The sequence below is a fragment of the Miniopterus natalensis genome, chromosome 4 (genome assembly GCF_054644295.1).
Source record: "Miniopterus natalensis isolate mMinNat1 chromosome 4, mMinNat1.hap1, whole genome shotgun sequence".
NCBI lineage: Eukaryota > Metazoa > Chordata > Mammalia > Chiroptera > Miniopteridae > Miniopterus > Miniopterus natalensis.
This window is the reverse complement of record NC_142084.1, coordinates 79,809,657-79,830,136: the sequence shown is the minus strand read 5'-3', so window position 1 is coordinate 79,830,136 and position 20,480 is coordinate 79,809,657. Positions and strand designations below refer to the sequence as shown.

Here is a 20,480-nt window from a genome sequence, read left to right as displayed (position 1 = left end):
TTCATCGACTTGGGTGAGACCCTCAAGGTAAAACAGAGAACTTCAAAGACTAGCTCCAGGGACAGACCCAAGTAACTGAATAAAGTCACAAAGTCAACAGGTGGCCAAACTATTAGGAACTGCTATCAACTCTGGGTTAAGGGTAAAATTAAATGAAATATGGGAGTGCACCAGGTAGTATGAAATGAGGGTGGAGACCAACCAGGCTGTTCCGGCAGTTCTAAGGGCTAGCTGGTGGGGCCAGAGGACATGGGGTTTGGAGAGCCAGGAGGGGAAAGGCCTTTGATCAGGAAATAGAAGCTAAATCAACATTTAACTCCATTGAAATGCCCTAAAGGGGGACACTCAGTGCCAAGTTTCCTACTGGGGCCCAATGAGACACTGATTACCCAGGCTTGCACAACTGTTTCTCATGCCTCCCTATCAGACAATCTTCTGTGAAGAGTCTTTCACACTCTTCTTGCTTCTATGCCCACTTCCTTCTCTTCATTCTCTTAACCTTCGTCCCAGGCCAGTCCCGCATATTTCTGGAAAGACCTCAACAGCTTCCATACTAACTTGCTATCCCCAGATTCAAATTCTTATTTAAATACTGATGTCTGTGTTCTTTTTTGCCATGTCCTCCACTTACATACCTTCAGTGACAGGGAGCTCACTCTCTTTAGAGTAATCCAGGCTGGACTCCTCTGCAGGGTGTGATCTCGGCAGGGCGGGGCCACAGGGAAGTAGGAGGGGGGGCAAGTGCATTTCCCCAAGCTGATGTCCTATGGAAGGGAGTGCTCAACCCAGGAAATTTGGCATCTGTAGGCAGTGTGGGAGAGGGATTCAGCCCAGGACCTTGCCAGCTGTCCCTTCAGCCCTCTCACTGAAGCCACATAACCCAGCCCCTCCCTGTACCTCAGTTCATTCTGAAGCTCAGTCTTTAAATCACCTCTGGACCCAGCAATTTCACTCCTGCATATATACCCAAGAGAACTGAAAACATTAGCCACACAGACTTGTATAGAAAGGTTTATAACAGCCAAAAAGTGAAAATAACCCAAATGTCCATTAACCAATAAGTGGATAAATAAAAAGTGATTTATCCATAAGTGGAATATTATATGGCCATTAAAAGGGACCAAGTACTAATACATGCAACAACATGGGTGAACCTTGAAAACATTATGCTAAGTGAAAGTACTCAGACATAAAAGGCCAAGTATTATATGATTCATATGAAATGTTCAGAATAGGCAGGCCCGTAGAGAGAGAAAATAGATTAGTGGGTTACCAGGGTATGAGAAAATAGATTAGTGGTGGCACGGCATAATGAATATACTAAAAACCATTGACCTGCACACTTTAAGACGGTGAATTTGTGTTATGTAAATTATATCTCAATAAAAAGAATTCTAAAAAAAATCACCTGTGATTTGAGTGACCTAACTTTTCAAAGCTTTTCAGTTTTCTCATCTGTGAAATTTGGATCTTGGAGTAATGATCATTCTAAATAAACAGTTCCAGCTGTTCTTCCAGGAGAATCTTTTAGCAAGGCTTGTGGTCAGAAACGGAGAGGTCAGCCATTCCTGGCCCATCTTCTTTTACTCTAAGCCCATCTGGAGTCATGGGTCCAGGAGTGTTAGAGACACATTGTTCAACTCTCTTCTTTCATTAATAGGGAAATATAAAGCTTTGAGAGGGGACAAGACTTTTTATGGTCACAGAATGAGTCAACGGCACAGTTGGGCCTACAGTCCTGTTTTCTTCTATTCAGCAGCACATGTGCTTTTCTAGACTGATTACACAAAAAGATCTCTCCCAACCCTACTGTTAGCCCTGCTCCCAATAAAAGAAGCTAGATTTCCTTCCACTGATGTTTAAAATCAGGCCCATTTAACAGGCCTGTTAGGAGGTACCCCCCTCCCCCTCAAATACCAGCTTATCCGTGTCCATCCAACAGTCAGGACTGAAGGTTTTCAGCAGATTTCCTGCAAAACAGTTGCCTATATTACTGACCAGAACTAAATCTGGTGTGGACATACTATAGAAAAGAACCTGGGCTGGGCTTTCCTTTTTTGGAAAATTTAAAAATGGATACAATTTTATTCCCCTCCTCAAAAAGCTTAAGTTTAAGGAGAGTACAGACATGCAGAAATAATACAACCTAGAGTGTAGAAACTCCCACTGACATGGAAGGAAACCAATAGTTTGGGGTTCCAAGTAGAAAAAGAGTCTAGTTGGGGCATCAGGAACCCACGCAGGGAATGGCATTTGGACCTGGTGGTGAGGGACAAGCAGAGGGCACAGCAAGAATGAAGATGCAGATGCCAGGAAGGGTGAAAAACACTAGCGTGGAGCTTTGGATGTAAGTAGAGAAATTGTGAAAAGCAAAGCTAGATGATGACTTGGGGCCAAGTTTTGGAGAGCTATCAATACCAGGACTTTTTAATTTTTATTTTTTAACTTAATTTAATTTCTTTTTAAAACTCAAACTTTTTTTTTTTTTAATATATCTTTATTGATTTCAGAGAGAGGAAAGGAGAGGGAGAGAGAGATAGAAACATCAACGATGAGAGAGTCATTGATCGAGCCTGCAACCCGGGCATGTGCCCTGACCGGGAATCAAACCCTGATCTCCTGGATCCCAGGTCGACGCTCAACTGCTGAGCCACGCCCGGTCAGGCCAGGATTTTTTTTAATTGCTTAATTTTTGAGGGATGGGGTGGAAGTTGGGATAGGTACTTTTATATACTCTGGTATTGGGTTGGAGAACAAAATTAACTTTATTTATCCAAACCCTAGACAGCTGCAAGCTCTTTGGGCCTGGGATTTCAATTCTAGGTATTTTTACTAAGAAATATAAGGATATTCATTACAGCATTATTAATAATACTAAAAAGTTAGAAACAACCTAAATATATAACTGTAGAGCAGTAGTTCTCAACCTGGGTGATTTTGCCCCCAGGGGACAATTTTTGATTGTCACAACTTGAGGGAGGGTACTGCTAGCATCTAGTGGATAGAGGCCAGGGATGTTGCTAAAATCCTACAATGTACAAGACAGTGTCCCATAACAAAGAATGACCTGGCCCCAAATGTCAATAGTGCCAAGGCTGAGAATATAAATATTTATATATTAATTAATATATATTCTCCAAGAAAATATTTAAATATACAAAAATATTGGCAATGGTAATATCTGGAATTATGTTTGATTTTTTTCCCTTTGTGTCTTTCTGTGTTTTCTAAATTTTAATCAAGAATATGTAGGACTTTATATTAGTTAGGGTGCTACAGAGAACTGGCTCACACAGTTACAAAGGCCAAGGACGTCCCACAGTCTGCCGTCTGCAAGCTGGAGAACCAGGAGACCCACTGATATATTTAGCCTGACTCTAAAAGAAGGCCCGAGAACCTGCAGAGCCAATGGTGTAAGTCCTGGTCTGAGTCCAAGAACCAGGAGTGCTAGCGGCCAAGGTCAGGAGAAGACTAATGTCCCAGGTCAGACAGAGGGCAAATTTGGCCTTCCTCCACCTTTGTAGTCTGTTCAGGTCCTCAGTGGATTGGATGACAGCTATCCGGGCATCCCTTAGCCCGGTTAAGTTGGCACATAAAATTAACTATCACAGACTTATGATTAAAAGAAAAAACTTACTGAGCATTAAAGGAAAAAACATACATTTACAGCGAAGTGCCAGGCAGAGCTGCAAGGCCTAGGGAACCAGCCCTGCTCTCATGGAACTCACAGTATCGAGGTGAAGACACACAACAGGCAAGCAAACAAAGGACGAACAAGGTGATTCCTAACAGTAATCAAGGCAGTAAAGGAAATGAATGGGACAGCATGGCAGGCGGGACCCGGGGGGGGGGGGTGGGGGGGGTTCAGTTGGGAGCCACTTGGGATAAGACAGCTGGGGACGACTAGCATGAACTGAGACCTTGAGACCTGAGGCTGAGGAGAAGGTGGGCTTTGAAGAGCTGGGGAAGAGCATTCCAGACAGACGGCTCATGTCAATGGCGGAGGGAGTGTGTGGAGAAGTTTAGGCTGCTGCATGGCCTGCCCAGACCAGGGGTCACCTGTGTACACAGTGCTGAATGGATGCAGCGCCCTAAGAATTTTTATTTATTTATTTATTTATTTATTTATTTATTTATTTATTTATTTATTTATTTTTAAAATATATCTTTATTGATTTCAGAGAGAGGAAAAGAGAGGGAGAGAGATAGAAACATCAATGATGAGAGAGTCATTGATCTGCTGCAGCCCGCAACCCGGGCATGTGCCCTGACCGGGAATCGAACCCTGATCGCCTGGATCCTAGGTCGACGCTCAACTGCTGAGCCACGCCCGGCTGGGCCTAAGAATTTATTATACTCTATAGTAAAGGAAGTAATCACTTTCCATTAAAGTTCATTTACAAAGTTCAAAGTACCAGCCAATCCATAATCCTGCCGTCCTCAGTGTTTACAATGTGGCGATGCAGGGCTCTAGCAGATATATTCAGGGAAGTTCAAGTACATCCACCCACAAAGTGTCCTCCTCTCCTAGCGTGTTGGGGAGGAGGCACTTCAGTGAGCAATCTGGTGTTTCCAGGTCCACTGGAGCTGATAGCATCTCGGTTATTGTGTGCATTTCTGACTGCCAACCCATGAAGGTAGATACTGTGTCCAGAAAAAACACATTAAGGCGCCAAGAAAAAGATCGGGGTGGGGGTGGGTTGATGGATTTTAAATCAAGTTAAACCTTTACAAAAACAATAGAAACTAAAATGGTAACTAGAGATTACCTCTAAGTAGCAGGATTATGAGCGGCTAATGGTCTTTTTGCGTATTTTCTACAGTGATATGTCTTTTGTAATAAAAGAAAAACTATGAAAGGTATTGTTTCCATGAGGGCCCAGCAAATTCTAAAGCGAGAGGATCTGAAATCTGAAGCTGGGAGAGACTTTGATGCAGAGATCGTGAGATCGGGGCCCAGAGATGCCAGACTCACAATGTACACAAGAGAAGCAGGCTGAGTGGTGAGCGTGCAACATGAAGCCCCAAATTAGGAGGCCCTGGGGAAGGGGGCCTGCAGGGTAGGGTGAGGGGCTGGCGGATGGGAGCTGAGTGGGCCGGCCCTCTCAGTTGGAATCATTCCTGCTGTGGAGGAAAGAGAACAGTTCTTAGAGCTTGCGATTCTCCAAGAGAAGCCAAACAAATCTAAGTAGTAAATGTAGGATTCTGTGTCAGCTGTTGAAAAACACCATGCAGGGCAGAGAAAACATCCACAGTAATAGGCCCCTCTTTAGTTGAGCTCACTTCCAGCCCTGGGCAGAAATCTCTTCTCAGTTATTAGTGGACCAAGGTGAAAAGAGAACTCTCACCTTCTCCCATCTGGGGCCCAGCAGCATCCGGAACACTCTGATCCTCATAATCCTCATAATAATCCTTGGGGAATATTAATGATTTAATCTCCCAAGCTCACTCCCTGTTCTCTGCAGCCATATCTGTGAGATTTGCAGACAAGACCCAGAGAAGGTGGAGTAGAGCACATCCTGACTCAGTTTTGCCACAGACGGCAAAACTGTCCTTAGAAGGCCAGTCTCAGCCCCTCCGCAGACGTCACCATCGGACTCCCCGGCCATGGGTGAGGTGACAGCAGAGGAGGTGGAGAAGTTCCTGGACTTGAATGTCGGCTTTGCCAAAGAGTACTATAACCTCCGCTACCGAGCGAAGGTCATCTCGGACCTGCTGGGGGCCAAGGAGGCGGCCGTGGACTTCAGCAGCTACCACCCGCTGAGCAGCGTGGAGGAGAGCGAAATCATCTTCGACCTCCTGCGGGACTTCCAGGAGAACTTGCAGGCCGAGAAATGCATCTTCAATGTCATGAAGAAGCTGTGCTTCCTCCTGCAGGCAGACCGCATGAGCCTGTTCATGCACAGGGCCCGAAATGGCATCGCCGAGCTGGCCACGCGGCTCTTCAACGTCCACAAAGATGCTGCCCTGGAGGAGTGCCTGGTGGTGCCCGACTCGGAGATTGTGTTCCCCCTGGACATGGGTGTGGTGGGCCACGTGGCACACTCTAAAAAGCTCATCAACGTCCCCAACACAGGAGAGGTACCCTCTTCCCCATGAGAGGGAGGGCGGGGAGGCATTTTCCATGGGGTCCTGGGGCGCCAGTGGGGTCGGAAGCTGCTGGCCACCAAGACTGGGCTGGTGATGACTTGGTGCTTCTCTTTATTTATTTATTTACTTATTTATTTATGACATTTTATTTTTGGGGGGGGAAATTTAACAGTTGAGCTTTAAAAATAGTACAAAGAACTATCTCTTTCACCTAAATTCACCAATTGTTTACATATTGCGGCATTTGCTTCATGTCTCCAGTTTTTCTGATCCATTTGGGGGTCAATCACAGACAACATGCCCTTTTAATCCTGGGCACTTCGCTGCGTGTTTCCAAAACAAGGACAGATCTTACACACCCACAGCACAATGATGAAATCCAGGAAATGTCACAGTGACACAATGCTATTATCTAATAAACAGTCATATTCCATTTGGCCAATTGTCTCAGTGCAGATATTTTTGGAGGGTACAGGCCAAATATTTTACAGGAATATCCCTCCATCTGGGCTTGTCTGACACGCTTTCATGATTAGATTCAGATTATGTGTTTCTGGCAGGATATCACAGAGGTGATGTGGTGTTTTTCTTCCTATGTTAAATCAGGAGGCAGGATGACAGTCTGCCTCACTACTGGAAATGTTAGCGTTGATCACTTGTTGAGTAGCTGGCTCTTTCATCTAAGAGTCCAGTGTTCTGTAGGATCCTACTAGCAGCTCTGACAAAGACTGCTTTGATCTCCTGGAGCAAATCCCTTAAGTGAAGTTCTCCCCATAGCCCTCTGCCAGGGCCAAGCTTCAGACCTCAGCTTAAACGTCACTTCCACAGGGAGGCCATCCCAGGTCCCTCTGTTACAGTCTCCTTCCTAACACCAGTTATCACAATAAATAAGCCCTGGAGCCAGGGACCATGCCTGCCTTATTCTCTACTTTATCTTGGGACCCAGGATCCAGCAAATGTCTGGCACAAAGCAGATGCTCAGTAAACACTTGGCACAAAAGACTCACAGTCAAGTAATTATGCCATAATTACAGCTGACCCTTGAACAATACGGTTTGAACTGCATGGGTTTTAAAAATCCATGCATAAGTGGACCCACACAGTTCAAACCCATGTTGTTCAAGGTCAGCTCTAATTCCTTTTGCATCTGTTTCACCTGAAAGAATGTTTGCCCCATGATGGCAAGGTCCATGCAGGCCTCATTTATTGCTGTACTGGACAAAACAGGAGCCTGTGCTCAGCTATTTCCAAGCTCTATCTTGGATATTTTTGTCTTTGTGCTCACCTGACCTCTGACCTTACTTCAGATTAAAAATTTTAAGGTTAAAGGAGGCGAGGGAGGGGGCTTCAGAGATCATCTCATCCAACTGAATTTCTTTGATGAATGAGAAGCCTGAAGCTAGGAGAGCTTGAGAAGGGCCTTGCTCAAAGTCACTAAGGAGTTAGGGCAGAGCCAGGACTTCATGTCCATAGATGCAGAATTCAAATGCGTCATCTTCTTGACTTGGGTTCCTTGGCAGGTCAAGGAGCATGAACTTGGGCCTGTGTGGGAGACAGTTTTCTTTGAAACACACTGGGCTGGACCTCCCATAGAATCTCCCTCTTCCTCGCCTCCCCTTGGACATCCAGGGTGAGGGCTAATGGTTCTGCACCCAGGGAGCTTTCCCGGGGACTCACCTGTAACTGGATTGGAGTATGTTCTCCCTTCAAGTCTCTCTAGACTTTAATTGTAGCCAACATGAATTGTCACAGGTTTATGACATACTCAGATTATACCTGCTTTACAGAAGATGAAACTGAAACCCAGAAAGCTAGTTAAGTAACTTGCTGAGAGTCATGCAGCTAGAAAGTGGCGGAGTGGGGATTTGAACTCGGGCACTCTTCACTGCCCCGCTGTGCTACAGGCCTCCTTATCTAGAAAACGACGGCACTGGGCTAGGTGCCGTGCACCAAAGGTCACTTCACATTATACGGCAGAAAGTGAAGATGTTGAGCTTTGAGGTCCGATCTGGGTGTAAATCATGACTCAGTCACTTTCTAAGAACATGGCCTTGGCACATTGTGTGGCTTGTCAGGGCTCACTTCCTAATTTATAAAATGGGGTGAGAATACCTATTTCTCCGTGCTGCTGTAGGATTGAACAAGAGGATTATTTCTCATCTAGCAAGGTTCTGGGAACATGATAGTGGCTCACAGTGGCAGCTTCTGCTTCTTGTTACTATTATTCCTGTTTCGTTGTTGTTGGGATGGATGCTATACCTGGTCTGCATGGGATTTGGAGAAGAATCCAGTAGTGCCCTTCTGGAGCTTTCGATTTAGATTCTATTTATAGGAAAAACAGAGAACGGAGGTGCCCAGAGCTCCTCCAGACTCTGATGTTGCAGGACTGAGGGTTTAGGAAAGTTCTCTGATTTGAAAGATCCCAGTCCAAGGGTTTGCTGAGCCCTGTGCTAAGGGATGGCCTGCCATGTCCTGTTCAAGCCCAAGAAGTCAGGCCTATGTTTCTCTGGAAATTTTCCAGCCTTGGGCAGTCTCCCTGGCTGGTGACCCAGGCCTGGGATGAAGTCAGTCCAGGCCAGCAATCCTTGTGTACTTGGCATTTGCATGTGTTTACTTCTGTTGTTCCTTCTAGAGAAATCTTACTCTTTTGGGGGCTCTGACAGTGACTGGGGGTTGGTGGGAGAAGGCGAAGGAAGATGGTATAGGCTGGGGTCTCAGTTGTCCCTAAACCTAAGTGACCCTCTGAGCCTCAGTGCCCTCATACACCTGGGAAATGGTCACAATCCTGGCATCTGTGGAGTTTGAAGCCATGAATGGAGGATTCCCAGGGTTGTGATGTGGTTCCCATGCCCTAGCATACCCCTGCTCATCCTTGGGCCTTCTCAGGAAGGCTTGCCATCAGGATTGCCAGATAAATACAGGATGCCCAGTTTCATTTATTATGTAAACAAAGAATAGTATTTTAGTATAAGTAAGTCTTTGCAATATTTAGGACACACTTATACTAAAAAATTATTTACTCACCTGAAATTCAAATGTAACTAGGCATCTGTGTTTATCTGCTAAATCTGGCAACCCTCTTTGCCATTCAGTATCTGTTTGCATATTAATTCTTTTTTTTAAGGACTGGTATTTATCAAATTTTGTTTTTTGCAGACAGTGGCCATCTGAACCCTGAGATAAATTCATTTCTTTCTTTTTAAAAAAACTATTTTTATTGATTTTTATAGAGAGAGGAAGGGAGAGGGAGAGAGAAAGAGAAACATGGATGTGAGAGCAGAACATCGATTGATCAGCTGCCTCCTGCAGGCCCCCACTGGGGATCAAGCCAGCAACCCAGGCATGTGCCTTAATCTGGAATTGAACCAGCAACTCAATAGTGCATGGGATGGCACCCAACAAACTGAGTTACCAGTCAGGGCACATATTAATTCTTTACCCTTTCTCCTATTAGGAAAGCATGAGGACTGTCTCCTCTTGTCTTATTTACCACTGGTTTCTGGCACCTAGTTCAGTGCCTGGGACAGCATGGGCACTCAGTACAGATTATTGAGTGAGTGAATAAATGATGGCTCTTTTCTAGTGGATGGTGATGTTGTGCTCTATAATCCGAAAGATACATTTGGTATTTGTTCCTGACACAGAGCTCCCAAGACCTTTGTAATTCCCTGAGTGTTAGGAGCATCTGACATGGAGCTCCTAAATCCCTTGGAATTTCCTGGGTGGTAGGTGTGCTTTTCTTCTAATGAGACAATTCTTGGTGGGCTCCAGGATGGGGTCTATTCACCAAAAAGCCATGATTAGATGTTTGAACTAGATGCTTTCATCCCCACCCTCCATTTTCCAGAAAGGGGAGAGGGGTTAGAAATGGAGTATAATCAATCATGCCTACATACTGAGGGCTCCATAAAAATCCTAAAAGTACTAGCTGTAGAAAGCTTCTGAGTTGGTGAACACATACATCCTCATGCCTCAAGGGTGGCCCACCTCAGCTTTATGAGGACAGAAGCTTCCATGCTCAGGACCCTCCCAGGCCTTGCTCTATGTATTTCTTTACGTGCCTGTTCATCTGGATCCTTTATTATATAACAAACCTGTAAACCTAAGTGTTTCCCTGAGTTCTGTGAGCTATTCTAGCAAATTATCCAACCCAAGGACAGGGTCATGGGAACTCAGTCAGAAGCACAGGTGACACCCTGGGACTTACTATGGGGGTCTGAAGTGGGGGCAGACTTATGGGACTGAACCCTTAACTTACGGGACCTGATGCTGGCTCCAGGTAGATAGTGTCAGAACTGAACTGAATTGTAGGACACTCAGCTGGTGTTGGAGAACTGGTCAGTGGTGGAGAAAACACGCACACATCTGGTTGCAGGAGTGGCATAAGGAATGTGGTAGCCATGTGACAGTAAAGGAAAACAGCTTTCCCGAGACACTGACAAGTCCCATTTCTGAAGACTGAACCTGAGAGCACTGTCATTTCAAAGAGTCTTACATCTGTTGTCCTGCTTTCCTGCTCTCCCTCTCTTTCCATGAGACTGGGAACCCAGCACCCTAGATCAGAAAGAAACTTCAAGGATAGCCTGTCCAACACTCTGTCTATACCAAAGAGGAAACTGAGGCCTGGAGAGGTTTCAGCTACTTACAATGTATTGATTGGCCCCTGAAGCCACTCAGAGAATAAGTCTCTCCCTCCCTGGGGCTCCAGGGTACCATTCATCCCATGAGGCATCCTACATCATGATTTGAATTGTGGGTTCATGTTTTTACATGATGTCCCCACTATTCTGTGAGAGCCCGATGGGGACAACCTCATCTTTCTTACTAGTCTCAGCATATCCAATGCCTCTCGCAGAGCCAGTGCTCAGCAAATATGAATGAATGAATGAATGAATGAATGAATGAATGAATGAATGAATGAATCAGAGTATCAGTGAATGAACAAAGTGGCCATACCACTTGCCAGCAAGGGAGTTATCTGTAGAACAGGGAAAGTGACAGTTCTAGGTGACAGGTTGATGTGAGAGTTAAGGAGAAAATATATGTAAGTTACCTGGCTCTGGGCCTAGTACATCACTATTATTCAGTAAATAGTAGATCTCATCATGGGACACAGTGGAGCTTGGCACTGTGAACATTGAAAAACAGGAATTGAGTAATCTGGAAATGAGAGGCAGTGTTGCATTGCACTGGAATAAAATCTAAACCCTGTACAGTGGCCTCCGCGGCCCTGCCGGGCAGGCCCTGCCCATGTCTCTAATTCCCTTGCCCTCCACTCTCCCTGTCCCTCCCTGTGCTTCAGCCACACTGATCTTTCTGTCTGCCAGCCCCCTGCTTTTGCCTTCTCAGATGCCGGGGAGGCCCAAGTATTGCTTTCCCTGGTAGAGGCGAAGTGGCTATTGCAAGACTGAGCGGACCCCATGAAACGAACTGAGCACACCCCACCCAGACTAGGGTTCCGGGACACATCAGTGTCCTTAGAGAAGGACACGGAAAATGCTTTGCGGCTAATGCCTCTTTAGAGGCTTTGTTTAATCTGCCAATGCTAATTAATTCAAGGACAGCAGGGCAGGCTTCTCTTAACTCCTTTACCCGTCACCTGGTTTGAAACAGCTTCATTGGCAGCCATGCCGCGGCCAGTTCATTTCATCTCAGTCCGCCTGGAAGAAATCCAAAGATGTGGAAAATCTCACTTTGAATTTCTGAATCGTGGGAAAGATTCTGCACAGCCATTTCTTGCAAAGCTCTCCGAACTGGCTCGGTGAAGTACATTTCCATTCTCAGAACAGCATGAACTGGGCATGCCTGGGCTGGCATGTGCCCCAAGCAATACTGACAGTTGGTAAACCTTCCAGTGCTACCAGGAAACAGAAAGGTGGATTCTTTTGGATTTAAGACAACAATTCAGGATCTGTCTCCTCTTTCTGACCACACAGACTGCGCTGCCCTATACTGGTCTCCCAGGCTGCTTTAGGGATGGAGGGTGGGAGGGGTGCTCCTCTGTACTCTCACAACTTTGAGCCAACCCCTAGGCCCTGTATCACTATTATGGATCTATCAATGAACTGGCCTGAATTTTAGTCTCCCCTGAATTTCTAGTGTTTAGCATAAGGCCTGAGGCATAGCGGGGCTCCCATTAAGATTTGTAGAATGGGGATATCCATTGGACTGCTATCCACTGGTGCTAGAATTGGACTGTCAAAAAAGCTGAAAGTAACACATTCTTTTGTTCAATGACCGGAACCCAGGTCTAACCTTATCCTGGCTTTCCCAAAAGGCAGCGGAGTCAAGGGCAGGTTTTAGGAGTCAAGCACACAAGTAACAAGTAAAGTTACCCTTCTCGAGTTTCAGTTTTCCCTACCATAAGATGGGGCACTAATGGTCCCCATCTCCTAGGTTATTGGGAAGATTAAAGTGAGATGATGCAGCTGAAGTGCCAGGAACGATGCCTGCTAGCGACTATGATTATTACACTCACCAAGGTCTTCTTCTCAGTCAAGTTTCTATTCTGGGCTTAACTGTCATCACCTCAAGAGATCCTTCTCTAAACCTCCCTCCCCAGGCAAAGTCAAGTCCTCACGCCCCCATCCCAGGCTCCCACGTGCTCTCATCTCCTCCATAGCCCTTAGTAGGTTCAATCTCAGACTTTCTTCTTCTACTAGACTCTAGGGGTCTCCAGGGCAGAAATTCTCTCTGATTGCCTTGCCCTGCAGAAGGAGACGGAGGACATATCTCCATTCTCTTGTCAACAGAGAACAGTGAGCCCCCTCACCCCGCCCCTACCATGGGCACCTGGGGCTCTGGGATGTTTTGTCTTTGCCCTTCATCTGCCCACCCATGCTTTTCTCTCTGCCTTCTTTCAGGATGAACACTTCTGTGACTTCGTGGACACCCTCACAGAGTACCAGACCAAGAACATCTTGGCTTCCCCCATCATGAATGGGAAGGACGTGGTGGCCATAATCATGGCTGTGAACAAAGTGGATGGGCCCCACTTCACCAAGAGCGATGAAGAGGTAAGTGCTTTAGAAACTGCTGGGTTGGCCACGCTAGCCCATTCTCCCAGCTCATGAAGTCTTCTGAACCTTGCTATTTGGCTTGGCCTCGGTTTCCCCATCTGTAAGACAGAGCAGCTGGCCTGAAACTCTCTCTGAGGGAGGCAGGGCAGGGTCATGGTTAAGGCTTTGGGCTTTGGAGCCAGGAATGTAGGGATGATTGTTCTGGCTCTGCTAGCACCTAGCTGTTTGACTTGGGCAAGTTACTTAATTTGCCTGAACCTCTGTTTTTGTGGAGGGGTTTTGTAAGAAATATTGACGTGGGGTTTTCCTTAGCTGGGTGTCTGATTCCTGGGCTTTAACATAAACAGTTTTAAAATCAGGATTATTTTACTGTCTTCATCTCTCGGGTACTTGTGGTGATCAAATAGGATAACATACCTAAATGACCCATCCCAGGCACTGCAAACTCAATAAATAGTAGCTATTTTTCATTAATCCACCCCCATCGACATTGACATTCTACATTCTGTGAGTTTTACTCTTATAATGCAGCATGTTATGAGTCAGCGTTCCACGCTCCATCTGCTCACACTGCCTCTGATGAAGCTTTTAAAACATTCTAGCATTTGCTGACGGTAGAAGTGGCCAGAGGAGGGATTTCTCTTTCTCACCTATTTCCCCACATGCTCTTTGATTTTCAGATTCTTCTCAAGTACCTCAATTTCGCAAATCTAATTATGAAGGTGTTCCACCTGAGTTACCTGCACAACTGTGAGACTCGGCGGGGCCAGGTAAGGGGTTTGGCTCAAGGGAACGATGCATTGATATAATCAGGCAGGAGAGGCAGGTGGTGATAAAAGTGCCTGGGAACCAGCACACAGTCTCCTCCCAATGCCCCTGGCATCAGGAGGAAGTGGGTGTTTAAAAAGCTCTATTCCAGAGTGATTATGTGCACAAGTTTTCAAGTCAGATCACTTGGATTTGAATCCCTTATTAGATCTAAGACCCTGAGCAAACCACTTATTCTTGCCAAGCTTCAATCTCCCCATTTGAAAAGTGGGGATCATTATGTTTCCACCCTCAAAAGATTATTGTATAGTAAATGAGATGATGTGTGTAGAGCACTTGTGCTCAGTTGATGTGTGTTATTGTTATTCTCTTTAACAACCTATGAGATCAAAGAAATGGAAAGAGTTATAAGCAGCCAGTTATTTCACCTCCCTGAACCTCAGTTTCTATGTCTGTAAAAGGGGGAGAATTACCTCGTCTCCAGCTCAGCGCTGTGAGGGTGAAATGAGATAAACTCTAGAGAACCTGGCAGAGTTGCCATTATTCTATAGCTCGGGGAGCTGCCGCTTTGTGCCTCAGACCCTTTGCCTGTGTTTTGCGCTTTCTTCAGATACTGCTGTGGTCTGGGAGCAAAGTCTTTGAAGAGCTTACGGACATCGAGAGACAGTTCCACAAAGCCCTGTACACGGTCCGAGCCTTCCTCAACTGCGACAGATACTCCGTGGGGCTCTTAGACATGACCAAGCAGAAGGTGAGAAAGGAGCGGCCCTTTCCAAGAACACGTTCCATAGGCACCGAGAGGAGCCAGGCGTGGCGGCCCTTCCAGCTGCACGGGGCAGAGGCTGGCAGAGTGTGCACAGCTGTGGAAAGTTTTCATTGTTTTCTACCGAAGAGAGGAGCACCGACATTTAAAGGGGGAAAGTTAACCTAGGGCACAGGCGAGTGAAAACAACCTGTCTCTCCCCTAGCCTGCTAGAAAAGCGCGTGTACATGAGAAGAAGGCTCGAAGAGTTGGTGCAGGTGAGTGATAAGGAAGTTTCTATGCGGGGTGAAAGTCCAGAAAGAAGAAAGTTGCCAACTTCAGGAATTCTCAGAATTAGCCCAAAGGCAAAAGCCTCTCCTATGGTTTGGAGAGCCCAGGACTGACCCAGGCAGTGAAGTGGAGGCAAATGCTTAGGCCTGGTCCCTCCGGGTGCTCAGGGGCCAGGATTGTCCCAGATACACTGGCCAAGGAGGAAGAGCCTGTAAGGCCCCTAGCGCTGTTTTCCAGCTCGATTTTCCCGAGCTAACTCTCACATTGCTCTTTCTCTGTCTTTGCGTCCTAATCGTTTTCTGCCTTGGAACAGATTTCCAGAGTTATTTAGATTTGTGATTTCCTATCCCAAAGGTCCAAGGTACAGGATTCCTGTCGGTTTCACTTTAATGCCTTGTTGTGCTGAGCGCAGTGCACAGAGCAATGGAGACTCTGCCAGTATTTGGTTGAATGAATAAATGAATTGCAGAATTTGGGGTTGGAAAAAAATCTTAGATCTGGTGTAGCAACAAACCCTTTGATAATCCTTCAGAAAGTAGCATATGCATGAATTCATACAAATGAATGGTTCTTTTTTAAATCAAAAGCATTTCTGAGTGGCTGATCAGAAGACTCCATCCTAAGGTGCCCAGTTTGCACCTTAAAGGATCTGCCCCCAGGTGCAGGCTACTTGCTCTATGCTGCAGCCTTCTACCCCCTGTTTCTTTAAACATCCTCTGAAAGGGTGAAGTCACATTTCAACAGGAATATTCCAACTTAGTGATCCCTGGAACATGGAACACCCTCGCAATTAGAGGCGGTTGGACCGCATACAATCACTCTGAGAACTTATTGCCCAGGGAGCTAAGCTCTTACCCGAGCTATGGACATTATGAAAGAAGTCAATAAAGCCACTGAATTATACACTTTAACTGGGTGAACTGTATGATATGTGAATTATATCTCAACCAAGCTGTTTAAAAATAAAAGAAAGAGGGTGGGAGGGAGGAAGCAGGCATAAACATGCCCCTTTTTCCACCAACCTCTTGCCGATGACTTCTGCTTCTCCTCGGGACCATCTTCAGAGCCTCTCAGTGTCTGACTCAGATAGTGCCAGCCCAGAGTACTTGTCCTTCCGGGCTCCTCTAACATTGGTGTTCTCCTTCCATTGCTGTTTTGGTTCTTAGCCCATCCACCTTATTATAGTCACTCGAGTCCTTGCTTCTTTCTTCCATGAGGCTGTAAGTTCCTCCAGGGCACAAATCGTGTCTTGTCCATCTCTGTATACCTAGCAGCTAGCATGTTCTGGGGTTCAGGTGGGGCCCCAGTTCATGTTTCACCCAGAATTGAATTTCATCCTCTCGTCAGCAGTCAAGAAAAATCTGACTCCCTCTTCTTGTCCTCTGGGAGGTATTAGAATAGGCAAAACTCCGTGACAAAATTGGTCAAATAAGAGAGAGGCCAAGAGAAGGAAGCTTGGCATACTATTCACAATAACCCAGCACTAATCTATCAGGGTCCCTAAAAATTAGCAAATGAACAGAGAGGGCACTGGACGGCAGAGGCCTCCTTCGCCAGGCCCAGGCTCGACCCCATGCCAGCTGTGTAGCTCCGTGTTCAGCAGGAAACCAGCTGGGGAGCGGCAGGGAGGAGCCTGTTGCATGCAGTGTCCCAGCTGGTTTCTCCTGAGCCTGGATGATGGTGCAGCACCTTTGTTGGCCTTTTGCTCTCTTCTTTCTGTCCCCATCTTTGCCAGGTGTCATCTTTCATGTTGAATCTCAGATACAAATCTATCTGTCTCTATTTGGCACCATTGTTTTTTCTTTCTTATTTGGAAAAAATATATTTTTTTTCCTGATTACAAAAGCAATACAATTTACTATGGAATAATTGCTACATAAATTATAGTCTCATTCCAATCACCCAGAGAAAATCAATTGTTAATGCTTTGTTACTGTAGGTACTATAATACGATTTAATAAGTCCCCTCCTTATTGGACACTGAGGTTGTTTCTAAATTTTCACTATTATAAATGATATTGCAAAGAACACTGTTTTAGCTAAACCTCCCATCATGTATTTTCAAGACATGTAATTATTGTTTTCTTCATTCCTAGGAATTCTTTGACGTGTGGCCAGTCCTGATGGGTGAGGCTCCACCGTACACTGGTCCCAGGACTCCAGATGGAAGGGTAGGTTTTTCTCTGGCCTGCTCAATATGATAAAATGTTTAATGAAATGCAAATGTAAAGTACTATGCAAACTGCTGACTTTTTTTTATTTTTATACTTGGGTATTTATCTTCTCTGGGTTGGGTTGTCTCCCTTAAAGTTATAATTTCTCACTATTGCCAAGTCCTGTAATGTACAAGGTGTTTTAAATATTTTGTCAGAATTTCACAGTAACCTAGTGGGGTTGGCCAAGAAGGATTCAAAATTCTCATTCCGCAAAGGAGAACATAACCCCTGAAAGGTTAAGCAACTGCTCAAGAATCTACCCAGCAGGAGTTCAGAGTGTAGACAATTAGACCTGGAAATATCCTTAATATCTCATTGAGAGTGTGTAAATTGGTAGCCAAAGGTCAATTCCAGTGAATAAATAAACTTGTTTGGCTGCATATATTTAAAAACCTATCTTTTTACTTAAAAGAATTGAATTGGTAGCTTCGCTCTTAAAAAGTCAAGCTATTTCCCATAAATACTTATATCCTCAGTTTCTTTTAGAAAGGTAGATCAGTCAAATCTGGGCCCACAATCCCACAGGGTAAATTTATTTGGAGCTGAGCAGTAGCTACCTCCTTAGAATGTGGCCTGAGCTCTCCAGTTTGCCACAGTCCCCTCCTGTGAACACCTGGTCCCCTGCTCACATTTTTGTTTCTGTCAGGCCTCTGGGCATTCGAGTTCATGACCACTGGTCTCATACCATTGCTTTTATTCGAGACGAGGCACAAACACTTTAGAGAAGCTGAAATGATATGTGTGGAAATGGGGAAATGATCCAAGGTAAACAGACCGGGTACTCAAATGGCCTATAGAACCTGTGGAATGACTAAATAACCTCCGTTGAGGTCACACGGGATAGGTAAGCAGCAGAGTCATGCCCTGAACTGCGTTTTAATCCAGTGCTCGTCCCACAAGCCCTTTTAGCTTATCTGAATGGTAGGTCAATTTCTGCTGGGAGGCTTGATCCCACCCAGCCAGCCCTAACCCTAACCAAAATAAAGGGGTGTGTGTGTGTGTATATGTAACAGACTTTATTTAGTCAATTCATACTTTGGAAATTCAAAATAAACACCCTTGCCTCTGAGCTTTATTTATACTCCAGAAGAGATCTCAACTTAGAAATCCACATGTTCTGCTGTGCTTTATCCAAAATGACCTTTATAGTCTGCTGTCATCCAGTTTCAAACTATTCTTTTACCCATACAAGTTCATAATTTCATTTGGGGAGACAGTCTTCAAGGATTGCATCCTGTACTACTATCACAAATGATTTGGCTACCCTTTTCCTTTTTAAGTACAGCTTTTCATGTTGGCATGGCTGACGTGTTATGACTTTTTCCTCCAAAATATGAGCTGGACTTGTATCTTCTGGAAATTTAGAAGGGAAAGAACTACAGTAGAGATCACCATGGCTTTCAGACACCACCAGCTTCAACTAACGTCAGTTTCCTTGGCTGCTTTGATATTCAGCAATCTGAGCTAAGCCGAGATCAGAGGTCATCTCTAACTCTAGGATGGCCAGAGAAATGTCCGGCTCTAAGTTACCTGGCTGTTCATCCTCGAGTACCCCGATCTTTAAGATTGAACTGAACAGGATATTTCTCACTGAGCGCCAGCCCAGGAAGAGCTGCCCATCATTTGATCAATTCAAGACGTTTTGGTTTCACTGAGGTAATTAGCACAGTAATGGTTCAGACTTTTCTTTCCCTAAGCCCTTCTCATCTCAGGTAGCAAGGGCTCAGTCAGTCCTTGCAAGGCTATGAGTCATTACACTGAGATGGAAAGGGCCAGAAGGCAAAGGACTTTGGATTTGGTTGGTTGCTAACTTGTAAGGTGAGCTTGGCCAGATAGTCCCTTGGGCCTTCCGTTTTCCCGTCTAGAGGAAGCTGTCACTGAACTCATCCCCAAAATCAGTTCCAGGTCTTGACACAGCTGGTGAGGATGGCACACATAGGCCCAAGCTAGGGCCCAGACACAGCAGGACGGGATTGGCCAAAAGTGGATGTTCTGGAAAGAGCATGGGCTTGGAGAGAAAAAAAAGTCCAAGTTCAGATCTCTGCTTCACCAGCTAATTCTGTGGCTTTAAGGAACCTCTCCAAGCCTCACCTTCCTCATCTGTGCCATCTGGGTCATCAAGCTGACCCAGTAGGGCTGTGGAAACTAAAGCGAATCAGGGGCTGACACACAGTAGGCACACCAGTCATCATGGCTCCGTGGGCTGAATCTCACTATCTGCTGGGCACTGTACCTAGACTATGTAACTTCTCCTTCTCCATGAGCTTATGAAGGAGGCACCCTCACCTTCCCCACTTAGCAGCTGAGGAGATGGAGGTTGGGAGGGGTCAAATAATTTGCACTGATTCAAACGCAGGATGCTTTTCTTTCTGGTAACTGACATTGCAGTCATGCTTTTTAACATTCCCGGTTGTCCTCTAACATCACTCCCTTACTTTATCTGCCTCACTTTTATATTAAAAATAGAGCTTTTGTCTGGATTTTGACCAATTAACCTCTCCCCAAATCTTGGGTCTAAGGCTCCCCAACAGCAGCTGCCCCTCACTTCACTTCCTTTTAAAAATGTGTGTGTGTGTTGATTATTAAAAAGTTATACAGGCTGATTAGGATTTATGGGGAAAAATAGCACTTGTTTTAAAACTAGTACATTTCCATGCACAATGATCTGCCTATGGCTATATTTGTGGCTCTTTCAAAGGCCCTTGTGTCATAGCCTTAGCTGCTCAGGTGGAAGGTAACAAAGGTGCTCATTGATGGCCTAGTTTTGATTTTCCAAAGGCTGGCGAATTCCTTCATGAATATGGCCTTGAAGGCAACTTAACTGAGCTAGAATGCGGAAAAAGCCCTATTTACCTAGGGTACACTGACTTTTTTGTTGCTTTCTGTGAAAGCAAATTAATTCTCTGTAGGTTTAAAAAAAAAACACCCACGTCCATTTCTAACCTTTCTAAAGGGGTCTCGTGAACACCCTGGATAGGACAGGCAGCTTGCCTGGGAGAGCAGTGAGCAGCCCAGGCCCAGGGACAGATGAGCCTGCAGCAAAGACCTGCAGAAGGTTGAGAAGGTCATAGAAGTCAGCCCCCCCTTCTCCCAGGTGGAAACTTAGCTCCACCAAAGCCCCAGCAGCTAAAGCAGCCACCTTTGCTTTCCGGAACTGCCTACAGGGTCCAACTGCACGTTTTAAAAATGTTCTTAGCACAATTTGTTTATGTTTACCGAATAAGCAATGCATGAGCACAGTGAGAAGTTCACACCGTACAGAAGGGACACCACGGAAATGCAGCCTCCTGAGGCAGACACTGCCTGCAGTCCACCTTTTCAGGAGTGTCTGTGGATATCCAGATACTCCTGGCT

The 20,480-nt window shown here is 45.5% G+C and overlaps 1 protein-coding gene across 4 annotated transcripts in view; it reads left to right on the top strand.

Moving 5' to 3' along the window:
* The first annotated feature begins 5,607 nt into the window (after nt 1-5,607).
* The window catches only part of PDE6A (phosphodiesterase 6A), a 43,883-nt gene continuing 29,010 nt past the window's right edge, over nt 5,608-20,480 (top strand). For 3 of the 4 annotated variants that reach the window (XM_087816081.1, XM_087816080.1, XM_087816079.1), the window contains exons 1-5: nt 5,608-6,081; nt 12,954-13,106; nt 13,790-13,879; nt 14,488-14,628; nt 17,007-17,081. In XM_087816081.1, the coding sequence (XP_087672207.1) occupies nt 5,608-6,081; nt 12,954-13,106; nt 13,790-13,879; nt 14,488-14,628; nt 17,007-17,081 (933 nt within the window). The remainder of the gene's footprint in view (nt 6,082-12,953; nt 13,107-13,789; nt 13,880-14,487; nt 14,629-17,006; nt 17,082-20,480) is intronic. The other variant, XM_087816082.1, reaches the window with a different exon arrangement.